Here is a 16,229-nt window from a genome sequence, read left to right on the forward strand (position 1 = left end):
TTTTATTTACAAAAAAAGTTCTTAGGTTCAAAAAAACATTCAGGGAACTGAAAAAGTGAGGTCGGTAATATAGGTATTTAGCTGTGTCACATGCCCTTAAATTAAAAATAAAAACTTAAAATAGACGATTTTTAAACCAGAAGATTTTCGGATTACGCATCTTAAACTGAATAATACCATAATTGAAAATTCAATTAATGATTTAAAGAGCTCTTAAAATCAAACTTGGAAAGAACTTTTTTTTTCTAAAAATTTGTAAAATTCCCGTTCCAAAAATAAATTCACTGTCATTTCCCGGTCTCGAAAAATTCCCGATTTTTAAAATAAATTCCCGGTTGCCCGGTCAAGTCGCCACTCTGAAAAAATATCTAGAAACATAATTGCAAGTTGGAAACTTACATCTTTGGTCCTGAAGTGTTGCTTTCCCGTTTCAAGCAGTCATCCAAATGTCTGTTGATATGAGTCTCGGAAATTTTGACAGTACAAACTGGACACGGAACAGTCGGTCCATTTTCCTCCCTTTTAAAAGGAGTTTTGCTTTTCACCGGATTAAAAATTGGCGCAATCCCACTGGTACTGGGACTAAACATAAGCATCGAAGAATCATAATCTTGTGCCGATTTATTTCCAGTTCTATTTGGCGTGAAAGGACTCGAGATTATACTATTAACTCGTGTTGATCTGATCGGAGTCGTAAATTCTTCGGACCTGGTTATACCGCCGGGACTTTTATTTCCTGTCTTTGGAGTAGAAACTAATTGATTCAACCGGGATTTTACTGGTGAAGCAGGCTCGTTCACGACTGTAAGTTCGAGGCCTGACCCGATTCCCTTCATGCAGAGTTTCAATTTGTCACGGACTTTTAGAAAATTTTGTTTGATGTTATCCAGGGTTCTGTTAACTCGGAGGTCTGTGTCGAAAACTTGGTTGAAACAAGCGGGACACTCGCTTTTGTAGTTTAGGTATTTTCTGATGCAGAGGGAACAGTCTGTGAAAGATGATTAGTTTAAAAATAAATTACTGGCAGGTAAATTAATAGTTGGGAAAAAAATTAAAGATCATTTTCCAGAATGTCTATAATGGTTTTGTTTTTTCAGTTTCTAGTGATTCAATTATTACAATTAATTTAGAAAGCTTTGAAAAATTATATTGCAAGATATTCTTAAATATATTAGCACCATCGATTAATTAATGATTAAATAATGCTAAAAACATAATTAATCATTTCTTGAATTTGTCTCTAAAGTCCATGAATTTGAATAATAATAATAATAATAATAATAATAATAATAATAACCCATTTTTATTTAATATTTTTATACTTAAAATTAAGTGCATATTTAGGTTAAATTAATTTGGGTACGATATTAAATGTTTTAATCACTTTAAAGAACCCATTTTTCAAGTAAAAATATTACATTTCCAACAAGATAGATGAATTTTGAAACAAACTGTTGAATTTTCAACCGGAGATTAATTTTCTACCAAAAAAAGACGATTTTTCAAGAAAATACATGAATTATTATACAAATAGTTTAATTTCCAAACAAAAAAGAGATAAATTTTAAACCAAGTAGTTGAATTTTGAACTAAAAAAGATCACTTTTTGACCAAAGATGGAATAACTCAATTTTTAACTGAAAAAATGAATTTTTCAACCAAACTCATGAATTTTCAACCAAAAAAGACCAATTTTCAAACAAAAATAGGAAAGTTAAATTTTAAGTCACAAAGCTTAATTAAAAAAAAAAAAATAATTTCAACCGAGAAAATTATTTTACTAGAAAGGACAAATTTAGAGCAAAAAATTTAATTTTTTATATAAAATTGTAAATAATTCACTGAAATAGTTGTGTTTTAAACTATAAAGATAAATTTTTTTCATCATTGACTTAAATTTTTAACAGAAAAGAAGTGAATTTTAGACCTAAAAGATAAATTTTTAACTAAATGATCAATATTTAACTGGAACACTTGAATTTTTAACCAAATTTTTAGCCAAAAAGTTAAATCTTCAACCATAAAGATTAATTTTCTATAAAAAAGAAATTTTTTACAAAGTAGATCAATTTTCAAACAACTGGTTTAATTTCTAAATAAAGAATATTAATGTACAATTAAGTTAAAAATCAAATTAATTAAAAATTAAGTTAAAAATCTAATTCTTCGGCAAAAACAAAAAAATTTTCAGCAAAATAGTTCAATTTTCTACTAGAATAGTTAAATTTTTAGTTCAAAAAATTGTTTTTCAACAAATTAGTTAAATTTTCAAACAGATATAAACTTTCAATTAAAATTATGAATAAAATTATAAACGTGATGAATACTTTTGGAAAAATTCAGAAAATGATTGTTTCTGTATATTTGAAATATCATCAATTCGATTATCAAATTTAAATCAGCGAAAAAAATCTTACAGGGAAAAAAATTGCAAAATTTTTCTCTTATAATGGAAAATAATAAACATTCAATAATAAATTCTGATTTCAGGGTGACCGTTTTAATCGACGAAATAAATTCCCGGTCATTTCCCGATTCGCAAACATTTTTCACGGTCAATGAAATTAAAAAAATGGAACACTTAAGCTAAAAAATTTTCCACTTGAGATAATAAAAACTGAGCTACAAATGAAAGCACTCAAAGTGGAACTGTTAAATTTTTAACTTTTAAAATTGAAATTTAAAAGTGTTTAATTAAAAAATTTTGTATTAAAATGCTCAATAATTTACGCGTACAAAATGTAAAAGTACTAACATTTTTCAATATAATTTTAAGGAATTTTAAGCTAGAAATATTAAATATTGAAAAATTGATATTTTTTTAACTGAAACACTACTTAAATTAGAAATTCAATTATTTTCTTTTAAATAGTTTAAACATCCTTGGAAAGCTTTACAATTTTATTTCAAAATCTTGAAAAATCTAGAAGTTGATTTAAATTTGTTTAAAATTTTTAACTATTTTGGAATTTTTTCATAACTTTTAATATCTGTCAAAATTAATTTATTTTTTCTACAATTTTCAGAAAATCCTGAAAATTTTAGAAAATTTCTTTGCAATTTGGATGTATAAATAAGAATTGAACATTTATTATTTGTAGGCGAAATTTTAGTAATTTTAAGACATGTAGAAGTTTTGAAAAGATTCAAACTTAATTTAAAACTTGAAATGATAGTCTCATGTAGAACAAAATGAAAGATCCTTTACTTTTAAATATTTGGTTTCAATTTACTTGTCTTAAATAAAAATTCAAATATTGCTAAATATTCAATAATTAATCTTTTTCTTTTTTAATTAAAAATTGCAAATTGAATGGATTAAAATTATTTTATTATGAAGCTATTTTTAAGTTGAAAATAGTTTATAAACATTCAGTCACACGTATTTATTTATTAAATAAAAATGTTTTTTATCCAAAATTTTCATCATCGAAGCTCTTTATTTTTTATTTGTTCAAGTCTTTAAGAAAGCATTTAAAAATTCTTTAAATTAAAAATGTAAGCTTAAAAATAAAAATTTTTTAAATAAAAAAGTTGTGAATTACGCATTGTAAGCTAAATAATAGCATAATTGAAAAACATAAAAATTCAACTAATTATTTAAATACTGTTGAAATCGAACGTGGACACATTTTTCTTCTACAAATTTTTAACATTCCCGGTCATCTAATACTTAAATTTTCAGTTGAAAATTTTAATTTTTAACGAAAATAAAAACGAATTTTCCACAAAATAATTGATTTTTCAAATAAAGAGACGAATTTCAACTGAAATCATGGATCTACAACACAAAAAAATGAATTTTCAACCCAGAAGATTAATTTTGTACTAAAAAAGACGAATTTTCAATAAGATACATTCATTTTCAACTAAAAAAATATTAATTAACCAAAAGAGGATTAGTTAAATTTTCAGTTAAAACAATTTAACAAAATCTATTTCCAATAGAAAATTGATAAATTATCAAACAAATAGTTGAATTTCAAAACAAAAAAGATGAATTTTAAACCAAATAGTTGAATTTTGAACTGAAAAAGATCACTTTTTGACCAAAGATGGAATAGCTGAATTTTCAGCTTAAAAAAATAAGTTTTCAACCAAACTGATGAATTTTCAACTAAAAAATACCAATTTTCAAAAAAAGAATAGAAAAGTTGGATTTTAAGTCACAAAGATTAATTTTAAAAAATAAATTTCAACCAATTTTTTCAACCAAGATTATTTTACTAGAAAGGACGAATTTTAAACAAAACAAAAAAAAACATTTTTCACCAAGAGACGAATTTTAAACTGTAATGATGAATCGTAAATCCAAAAAAACCTTATTTTCAACCACAAATATTAATTTTTTGCTAAAAAAAATAAAGAAACGAATTTTAATCTGAAATGATGAATCTTTAAACGAACAAAAAATGATTCTGTAATAAATAAATTCAGATTTCAACCAAATATTGTTGAATTTACAACCAAAAATAAAGGAATTTTCTACTAAAAAATAAGAATTCTCAACGAAATACATGAATCTTCAACTAAAAAAAAACCATTTCCAATCAAAAATGTTATAGTTTTATTTTCAATAAAAATTTAATTTTCAACCAAGCTAATGAATTTGCAACTAAAATGATGAAGTTTTACTGGAAAAGTTGAATTTGAAACCAAAGCTATGAATTATTAACTAAAATGACGAATCTTTTACTAGAATAGTTGAATTGTCAACCAAAAATTGAACAGCTAAATTCTAAGCTAATGAAATAATTTTATAGAAAAAAGACAAATTTTCAATAATACGCATGAATTTCTACTAAAAAAAGATAAATTATTAAACAAAAATGGAATATCTAAATTTTCAGTTAAACAAATAATCCTCGATCAAACTGATAAATTTACAACTAAAACGATAAACATTTAAATGAAATAGTCTAATTAAAAAATATATATATATAATTTTTCAACTAACATGATGGAATATCCTTTGAAATAGTTAGACTTTTAGTTAAAACAAAAAATTCAACAACAAAATAGTAACAGTTTCAAACAAATTGCGAAAAAACTGAAATTGTTTACAAAAAAAATCGAATTTTCAACCAGATACTTGAACATTCAACTGAAGGGTCCGCGGTCTAAACCTGTTAACTGACATTTAAAAAATTGTATAAAAAATGTTCCAGAAAGTAAAAGAAAAATCAATTTTTAACCGGAAATAGTATAGTTAAATTTCCGGGTTAAAAAATTAATTTCAAACAAAACATAAACCCGAATTTCCAACAAAATAGTTAAATATATTAATATGAAGCTATTTTTACAAATAAAGAATAATTATTATTCAATTTTATATTGCAAAAAAGAAGAAAATTAGCACGCTCTCGAAGAAATTTTCTAAAATTACCAGGGTATAAATCAATAATTAATAAATAAACATTATTAGCATAATTAAATATAATTGCTTATTAACTTACAATTGTGAGAGCATGGTGTCATCACTGCGGTTTCCATGAACTCGTAACATATTCCGCATGTTAAGGAATCCTCGATACTCTAAAGAGTAAAAAAATTATAATAAAAAATAGAAATAGAATATTGAATATTGGACTTCCAATTGAACCGTCAGACTTCACAGTCTAAAATATGACCAAAAATAGGAGAAGTAGGATCAATTTTCACAAAAAGATGAGAAAACTAGGAGAATAAATTCATTTAAATAATATAAATGCAGTTGCCATATTCGTAAGATTCGAAATCGAAATATATTGCATTTTCAAAAAATACTGTAATTATCTACCGAAAAAAAGATAGACTTTCTACCAAAATAGGTGAATTTTCAACAAAAAGGTTGAATTTTTAACCAAATAGTCGAATTTTCAAACAAAAAAGATTTAACTTCAATCAAAAAGAGTTGTTTTCTCAACTAAATAGTTACATTTTTTATACAAAAATATGAATGTTCTATCAATAGAGATGAATTATCAAGAGGAGTTGAGCTTTTAAGCTAAAAAATCTAATCTTTTAAAAAACATTTACAGGATGGGTGTTTTAATCTAAGAAAAAAATTCCCGGCCATTTCCTAGTTCGCAAACATTTTCCACGGCCAATGAAATTTAAAAAATCAAACTATATTCTAAACAATTTCCTATATAAAGTAATAAACAATAAACAACAAATTAAAACATTCAAAGTGGAACACTTGAATTCCAAATTTGTAAAATTGAAGTTTAAAAGTTTTTAATTCAAAAATTGTGTATTCAAATGCTAAAAAATTTACATGTACCACAAATGGAAGGTACTAACACTTTTCAATTAAAAAATGGTAAATGAATGCAAATAAACTGCAAAGTTTAGAACTTTTATCAATTATAGAGTTCAAAGATTCAGATTAAGTTCCAAAAATATAAATCCACGTTAACATTTTCAATAGTCTAAATTAAAGAATCAAGCAATGAACATTCAAAATTTCCAAAATTATATTATTTTAAGTAATTTTAAACTAGATACATTAAAAATTGAAAAATAATTTTTTTAACTTAACAGTTCTTAAATTATTTTCATTTTAAATAGTCAAGGCATCCTTCAAAAGCTTTAAAATTTTATTTCAAACTCTTGAGAAATCTAGAAGTGGTTTTAAATTTTTCCAAACTCAAAATAATTTTTGATTTTTTTTTTTTGAATTTTTAAATATATTTCAAAATCAATTGATTTTTTTTCTATAAATTTTAGAAAATCCTACAAATTAAAAAAAAAATTAATTTATAAATATTAATAGAACACATATTATTTGTAAAAATATTAGAGTAATTTTAAAAGATATTTAGAAGTTTTAAAATTTTTCGAATTAAATTTAGAACTTGAAATAATTTCAAATACTTACAGCTGAATTTAAAATAAAATTTAGATTTTTGCAGATTTCAAAAAAAAAAATGTAGAACTTTTTTAAAAATTGTGAGGCTTCAAAGGAATAAAAAATTTTCTTAAGATTCTTGAGAAAATTGAAAATGATTTTTCACTTTAAAAAATTATTGTAACAGAAAGTTTAAGAAGATTTTCAGAGATTTCAAAAATTATCAAAGAAGAACATGGACGATTTTAAAGATTTTTACAAATTTGCAGGATTTTCAAAAATTATTGGAAAATTTCGATTAATTTTAAAATATATTTATAAGTTCTGAAAAAATTTAACATGCTGTATTTAAATTAGTTGAAATAATTTCAAGTTTTTAATCAATTTTGAATCTCTTCAAAACTTCTAAATATCTCTTAAAATTTCTCAAATTTTTTCTACAAACAATAAGTGTACAATTTTTATTTCAGCGTCAAAAATTAACAATTTCACTTATGAATTAAACACTTTTTAAATAGACTAATTCAAATCATAACGCTAAAAGTTTAAAAGTTCTTCGGAAATCTAAAGATTCAAAGCTTTCTATGTACAAAAATTCAGTTTTAAATTGTTTTCTTTTAAATATTTGCTTTCAATTTACTCGTCTTAAATGAATAGTGACATATTGCTAAATATTAAAAACTTATTCTTTTTCTACATTTAAGAAATTTTTAATTAAATGGGATAAAAATTAAATAATTTAAACTCACAATATTTTAAATTTAATAAAAACCTTCAATTAGGACTATATTATTATGGATTTATTTTCAAGTTGAAAATAGTAAAACGCACGTTTACATTTTTTGATGACTAAATAAATTATTAGAAATAATATGTTCATAAATGTATTCATTAAATTTTATGTAAAAAATAGTATAAAGGAAGACCTGAAACTCTGAATTCAAAATATATTATTGATAAATCATGAAAAATTTTTAGTACAGATCCATTTTAAAAATTATTTATTTATTTATATTTACAATTGATAAAGTAAAACTGTTTTTTTTTTATCAAAAATTTTCTACTTAATATGTTTTTAATTTTTAATTGTTTAAATCTTCAAAACTGCAATTTCATTACTTAAAAAACTGTTAAAATTGAACTTGGCCAGACTTTTCTTCTGAAAATTCGTAAAATTCCCGGTTTCTCGGTCCGGCGAGCACCCTGTTTTTTATTAAAAAATCTTCGATTTCAAAAACTTCTAATTTTTCATTTTTTTTTACCTTTAAAACTGCATTTTAAAATTCTTTAAATTAAAACATTTTTAAAAAGTAAAAGTCTAAAATGGAAAATTTGTAAAGTAAAAGATTTTTGATTTAAGCATTCTAAACTGAATGATATAATAATTTAAAAAGCCACAATTTAAAAAATTTTTTTAAAAACGGTTGAAATCAAAGTTTGACAAAAATTTTATTCTACAAATTTTGTAAAATTCCCGGTTAAAAATTGATTCACTGTCATTTCCCGGTTTTCCCCGGTCTTATAAAATTCCCGGTCATTTCCCGGTTTTTCAGGTTTTTCGGTCCAGCAGCCATCCTGCATTTATCTTTTGATCGCAATAGATGGGTTTTAAACGAACAATTTAATTTCCAACCATAAATAAAGATGAATTTCCTTCCAAAAAGCTAAAATTTCAACAACAAAAAAATGACGTATTTTCATAAAAATGGTCGAATTTTTAAACAAGATTAAATTTTAACCAAATAGTTAAATATTCGATCAGAAAAAATGTTACACAAAATTAGCATTTAAAACCAAAAAGTTGAAGATTGAAGCCAAAGATGCGAATTCTTAAAAAAATAATTGACTTTCCTAGAAAACTGTTGAAATTTCTAACCACAAATTTTTTATTTTTTAACCGAACAGTTGAATTTTCAACTAAATAGTTAAATTTGCTGCTAAACTGTTAAATTTCAACCTGAAAAGATGGATTTTCTTCAAAACAGTTTAATTTTTTATCCAAAAATGTGAATTTTTAACAAAAAACAGTAAATTGGCCAACAAAGAGTTTCATTTTGAACCCAAAAAGACAAATTCTAAATAAAAATGTTGAATTATCACTAATTAGTTAAATTTTCAACCAAATGATTAAACTTTCAAACAAAGAATATTAAACTTAAAACAAAATATTTGAACCAAATAATTCAATTTTCAAGCAGAAAGGATGAATTTTCAACCAAATCGTTTAATTTTTATAACAGAAATTAAATGTTCAATCAAACATTTGCATTTCTAACCAAAGAGTTGAACTTTTAAACAAAAGAGACGAATATTCGACCGAACTAAACTGTTGAAATTTCTAACCAAAAGACGAATTTTCTACAAAATAGTAAAAAATTCTATATGAAAATGTGAAATTTCAACAAAAAAGTTATTTTTTAATCAAATAGTTGAATTCTCAATCAGAAGAGATGAATATTTCACCAGAAGATATGAATTTCAACCCAAAAAGATGACAAAGTAATTGAATTTTCAATAAAATAATCAAGTTTTCAATCATAAGAGATGAATTCTGAACTAAAAATGTAATAGTAGATTTTTCAATTAAAAATAATGAACTTTCAACGGAAAAATTACTTTTTTATCAAAAGATGAATTTTTAATCCAAAAGGAGTACTTTTCTGTCCAAAAAGGTGATTTTTCAACAAAACAGTTCAATTTTCGCCTAAAAAGGATGAATTTTAAAGAAAATCGTGGCCCTTTCAATAAAATAATTAAATTTTTTATCAAAAGAGGTGAATTCTGAAATAAAATATAAGTAATAGTAGACCTTTCAATTAAAAAGAGTGTGGTTTCAAACAAAAAAATTACTCTTTTACCATAAGATGAATTTTTAATCAAAAAGAACTAATTTTTTATCCAAAACGACAATTTTTCAACAAAACAGTTAGATTTTCAGTTAAAAAGATAAATTTTTAACCAAATAATTAAATTTTTAACCTTCAGAGATGAATTCTGAACTAAAAATATAATAATAGACTTTTTAATTAAAAATAATTCACTTTCAAATTTTAAAAAAATCACTTTTTTACTAAAAGATGAACTTTCAACAAAATTGTTGACTGCCCGACACAAGAATTAAATTTTCAAACGAAATAGATGAATTCTGAACTAAAAGTATAATAGTATACATTATAATTAATTTAAAATTAGAAATATTAATTTTTTACCAAAAGATGAATTTTTAATTTAAAAGGAATAATTTTCCAATCAAAAAGAGGAATTTTTTCACCAAGAAAATTAATTTTTAACTAAAAAAAATTAACTTTTAATACAAAATAGTTGTATTTTCTTAATGGTTTCTACTAATTCAGAAAAATGTATTTTCAAGAAAATAATTAAATTTTAATCCAAACAATCGAATTTTTAACTAAAATTAATCAATTTTCAACCAAAAATAGTTGGATATTCTTATTGGATTCTCTTAACTGAAAAAATGAATTTTTAACCAAATAAAAATACAAATTTTTAAAAGTAGAATCAAATTTTCAAGTTGAAAACTTGCATTTTCAAAAAAAAAAAGAAGATAATTTGTAACGAAGAAAACCGAATTTTTAACTAAATAGTTAAATTTACAAGCCAAAGGGACGAATGTTTGAAAAGACAGTTAATTTACCAACATAAAACGTGGAATTTTCAACAAAACAAAGAATTTAAAACGAAGAAAAATGAGTTTTACACCAAATAGTTGAATTTGCAAGTCAAAAGAAAGAAAATATTAGAAGAAAGTTGAATTTTCAAGTAAATAATTAAAGTTTAATCCAAACAATTACATTTTTAACCAAAATGAATTATCAACGAAAAATAGTTGGATTTTCTTATTGGATTCTCCTGATTGAAAAAATAAATTTTTAACCAAATAAAAATACAATTTTTTAAAAATGAAATCAAATTATCAACTTCAATCTTCAACAAAAAAGAAAATTTACAACGAAGAAAACCGAATTTTCAACTGAATAGTTGAATTTCCAAGCCAAAAAGACCAATTTTTAGAAAGGCAGTTAAATAATCAACATAAAAGGTTGATTTTCAACCAAAAATATCATTTACAACGAATAAAAATTAATTTTTAACCAAATAGTCGATTTTTGAAACTAAAATGACGATTTTTTTAAAAGACAGCTAAATTATCAACCTGAACCGTTGAATTATCAGCAAAAAAGATGATTTATAATGAGGAAAAATGAATTTTTAACCAAATAATTGAATCTGCAGGTCATAAAGAAGAAAACATTAGAAGACAGTTAATTTTTCCAGAAAATAATTAAATTTTTATCCAAACAATCGAATTTTTAACCAAAAAGAATAAATTTTCAACAAGGTTTTTGTTGAAAATTTATTCATTTTGGTTAAAAATTCGATTGTTTGGATGGAAATTTTATTATTTTCTGGAAAAATTAACTGTCTTCTAATATTTTCTTCTTTATGACTTGAAGATTCAACTATTTGGTTAAAAAAAATTTTGGTTGAAATAATTAAATTTTCAAACAAAAGCTGAACCTTCAACCAAATAGTAGAATTTTTAATCTAAAAAGTTATATTTTTAAAATGACAATTAAATTATAAACCTTCAGAGTTGAATTAAAAAAAAAATAATAGTTTAATTTAAAGGCGAAATTTTTAAGGCAGTTAAATTATCAAACTGAAAAGTTTAATTTTGAAGTCGTAAAGAAGGAAATATTCGAATACAGTTGAATTTTCAAGAAGAGAATTCAATTTTCATCCACACAATCTTATTTTTAACCAAAATGAATAAATTTTCAACAAAAAACGGTTTGATTTTCTTATCGAATTATATTAATTCAGAAAAATGAATTTTTAATCAAACAATTGAATTTTCAAACCAAAAAGATTATCCTTCAACCAAATAGTCGAATTTTTTAGAAGACAATCAAATTATCAACTTGAAGAATTGAATTTTCAACAAAAAATATTATTTATAATAAAGAAAAACTCATTTTTTAACCAAATAGTTGAATTTTTAAGTCAAAAAGTAGAAAATATCAGAAGACATTAAAATTTTCATCAAAATAATTAAATTTTTATCCAAACAATAGAATTTTTAACCAGAATGAATCAACTTTCTACCAAAAATCGTTAGAGTTTCTTATTGGATTCTATTAATGTAGAAAAATAAATTTTTAACCGAATAAATAAATTTTCAATAAAATTTTCGTACCAAAAAGATTATCCTTCAACCAAATAGTCGAATTTTTTAGAAGACAATCAAATTATCAACTTGAAGAATTTAATTTTCAACAAAAAATATTATTTATAATAAAGAAAAACTCATTTTTTAACCAAATAGTTGAATTTTTAAGTCAAAAAGTAGAAAATATCAGAAGACATTAAAATTTTCATCAAAATAATTAAATTTTTATCCATACAATAGAATTTTTAACCAGAATGAATCAACTTTCTACCAAAAATCGTTAGAGTTTCTTATTGGATTCTATTAATGTAGAAAAATAAATTTTTAACCGACTAAATAAATTTTCAATAAAATTTTCGTACCAAAAACAATAAACTTTAACCAAATAGTCAAATTTTTAAGCTAACGAAACGAACTTTTTAAAAAACAGTCAAATTATAAACCTGAAAAGTTTAATTTTCAACAAAAAAAATCATTTACAAGGAAGAAAAATGAATTAAAAACCTTATAGTTGAATTTTCAAGTAAAAAAGAATAAAATATTAGAATAGATTTGAATTTTCAATAAAATAATTAAATTTTTATCCAAAACATCAAAGTTTTAAACAAAAAAATGACTCAATTTTCAACCAAAAATGGTTGGATTTTCTTATTGGATTCTATTAATTCAGAAAAATAATTTTTTAACCAAATCTAGTGAATTTTCAATCAAATGTTCAAATTTTCAAACCAGAAAGATTAACCTTCAACCAAATATTTGAATTTTCAAGCTCAAAAGTCGACTTTTTAAAAAGAAAATCAATTACTAGCCTGAAGTGTTGAATTTTCAAAAAATAAGATAATAGTTGAATTTACACGCCAAAAAGACAAAAATTGTAAGACACTTAAATTAAAAACCTGAAAAGTTAAATTTTCAACAAAAAAGATCATTTACCACGAAGAAAAATGAATTTAAAACTAAATAGTTAAATTTTCAAGTCATAAAGAAGGAAATATTAGAATACAATTGAATTTTCAAGAAAAGAATTACATTTTCATCCAAACAATCGAATTTTTAACCCAAATTAATCAATTTTCAACAAAAACCGGTGGGATTTTCTTATTGGATTCTATTAATTCAGAGAAATCAATTTTTAAGCAAATTATCAACCTGAACAGTTGAATTAAAAAAAAATTAAATGGTCGAATTTTTAAACAAAAAAGAAACCATTTTCTTGAAAAAAGGTAAAACAGAGTTGCAATTTTGATTAAAAATTTCTCTGATTCTTCTTGAATTATTTTATTTTTTATTTATGTAAATTGGAAACAGTTCTACTCTTTAAAAAACTTTTTTTCTTCTGAAATCCCATTTAACATTTTATCTGTAAGCAAATAATTTTACAGGAACATTAATTTATAAAACGCTTTTATAAATAATAAAATCAGCGATGACTATTCAATTAAGATATTTGATTCAAAACAAAATAAAGTTCTGGGTTACATAATAAATAAATATAAATTTAAAAAGCATTTTTTCAAATTTGAAATAAAAGAAAATAAGTAAAAATTAGTTAAAAATAATTTTAGGGTTAGGTTTGAATTTTCCCGTCAAAAGTATATTTTTAAGAAAAAACTCAGTTTTACGTTGTTGTTATATATTAAGCAACGTGAAAGGGCATTAAACAAACAAAAATTTGTTTAAAGTGCGTAATAACGAAGGGAATCGAAGTTGAAAGTGTTTATAAACAAACAATGTTTACAGAAAAAGTACATACATCGATTATTATGAAATCAACTCCAAAATTATTTTTGTTCAATAATCGTAAAGGCAATCAATAATTCTAACTGTAATTACCTCACAACGTTAAATTCATTTTGCATCCTTTAAATAGATATTTAAATTTTAAAAACATACGAACCAAACAAAATATAACCTCACTTATTTACCAAATTTATTAATCAGTCAATAAAATCTTTCTAAATATACCTTGAGTGCAGAAAATTCCTCGGGCCAGTTATTATTCGTATTGTCCATACTCGATTATTTAATACAATAATATGCAATTTCCGAAAACAAACAATCAACTGTCAACTTGCATTCTTACTTTCTTCATTTCCCGAATTCGAGTACAGAAAAGCGCGGGATCGCGTAAATAAAACTGCCCATGCGCACATGGTCAAGTGGGGGGAAAACCAAGATGTCTGTATGCCGAGGTTCAAACAACAGTACCAATCACAAGGGACAAAAAATGATTTTTAAAAATAAATTATTTTTCAGTAGACTGTATTTGGATATTATTTTTTTTTCAAAAGTTACTCAATTGAATAATAGTGTTTCCAACTACTTTTTTGCTGTTGTTAAGATTCATCTCTTTTGTTTAAAATTGAATTATTTTGGTAAAAATTCGTTTTTTCTTGTTTTTGAAAAATGAATAACTGAAAATTTAACCAATCATTTTATGCTTGAAAATTCATCTCTTTTGGTAGAAAATTGATCTTGTTGGCTAGAAATTAATCTTTTAAGTTGAAAAATAGTTTCTTTCGTTTAAAATTTAATTTTTTTTCAAATAGATTTTTTCCTTGGCTTGAACAGTAATCTTTTTTAGTTGAATCTTCAACTATGTAGTTAAGAATTCATCTTTTTTGGTAGAAAATTATTATTATTATTATTGCTTGAAAATGCATCAATTTGGGTTGATAATTAATTTTGATTTGGTTGAAAAATAAACTATTTGATTAAATTTTTATTTAATTGAGAATTTTTTTACCAAAGATTTAACTATTCCATTTTTTATCAGAGTTATATTTTTTAGTAGAAAATTTATTTATATTGTTAAAAATTCCCGTTTTTTTAGAACATTATTCGTATTCTTTAAAAATGATTGAAAATTTCATGATTTTTTAAATCGAATATTAGTAGATGAGCAGGCTGCGTTCTGGCTCACGATTCCTACCTTACCGGCATCGAGAAGCTTCCACCTGCAGTGGTTTGTGTCCGTGCTAAATTTCCGTCAAGATTGCGCAATATTCTGGAGCCAAATTCATGTAAACAGGTTCAAGATTATTGTGAGAAAAACAAGGATCATTTATTGCTTCCTGATAGATAAAAGTTCGTTAAATGCGCAAAAATTCAGGTGAACAGATAAAATTTAATATCAGGATTTTGCATGGCATCCTGTTTTCCTCACAATAACCTTGAACCTGTTTACATAAATTTCGCTCCAGGCTATTGTACAATCGTGTGACGTCATCAGGACGCTTCGAGAATGATCTAAAAGCATGGACGCGAACCTCTTTTTTCCAGAAAATTAGCACGAACACGAACCACTACCGGTGGAAGCTTCTCGATGTCGGTAAGGTAGGAATCGTGGGCCAAAACGCAGCCTGCTCATCTACTGATATTTAAGTATTCTATTTTATTGAATTTATCTTTTTTGTTAAAAATCCACTTTTTTGATGCAAATTGAATTGAATTGAAAACTACTTTTGCCTGAACATTTTACTACTTTTATACAAATTCTTTTTTTTTTTTTTTGATAAAATAATTTTTTTTATAGTTGAAAAATCAATTTTTTTAGAACATTATTTCTTCGAAATTCCATATTTTTTATTCAAAAAAATTTAAACAAAAACAGTAATTTCAACAAAATTGTTCAATTTTAAACGAAAAAGATCAATTTTCAAAACAAAGCAGAACAATTTTCTACAAAACAAACGATGAAAAAATATAAAACCTTTGAATATTTATACTTTGAAATGTTCTTTCAGTATACAATAAAGTTATATTTGAGGAAATCAGAACTACATACACAAGGAAAACTAACAGTACTTAAAAATGGCAGGTATTTTTAATTTAGGTTATGAATAATCTAATCATTTTTATTACAAATTTATATTAAAAAGGCTATTTTTCCTTTATTAAATCTGTATTTTAGCAGAATTGTCATGGAATTGTATTTATTGTTTAGCGCGATCTTTCGGGTCCGAGTTATGCGAAAACTTAAATTTAATATATGAAAAATAGCTTCTTTTATACAAATTATTAATGAAAGCTAATATCTTTCTGAAAGGAAAAAATTTCATATTTTAAGATAGGGTCAGTTTTTCCTGAATTCCACAAACATAATATTATTGTTTACTGAAAGACCGTTTCAAAGAACATATTTTCCAAAGTTTTATATTTTTATAGAAAAAAATAAAGATAACCATATTTTCAAAATAAAAAAAA

General features: G+C 23.6%; 1 protein-coding gene across 2 annotated transcripts in view; it reads right to left on the reverse strand.

Annotated features, from left to right (window-relative positions):
* The window catches only part of LOC117181962 (E3 ubiquitin-protein ligase RAD18-like), a 52,568-nt gene extending 38,458 nt beyond the window's left edge, over positions 1–14,110 (reverse strand). For both annotated transcript variants that reach the window (XM_033374990.1, XM_033374989.1), the window contains exons 1-3: positions 13,989–14,110; positions 5,457–5,535; positions 400–988 (exon numbers count right to left, since the gene is read on the reverse strand). In XM_033374990.1, the coding sequence (XP_033230881.1) occupies positions 400–988; positions 5,457–5,535; positions 13,989–14,036 (716 nt within the window). In that variant the 5' untranslated portion in view covers positions 14,037–14,110. The remainder of the gene's footprint in view (positions 1–399; positions 989–5,456; positions 5,536–13,988) is intronic.
* Between the last annotated feature and the right edge of the window lie 2,119 nt (positions 14,111–16,229).

Source organism: Belonocnema kinseyi, chromosome 10, assembly GCF_010883055.1.
Source record: "Belonocnema kinseyi isolate 2016_QV_RU_SX_M_011 chromosome 10, B_treatae_v1, whole genome shotgun sequence".
In the NCBI taxonomy this organism is placed as follows: domain Eukaryota; kingdom Metazoa; phylum Arthropoda; class Insecta; order Hymenoptera; family Cynipidae; genus Belonocnema; species Belonocnema kinseyi.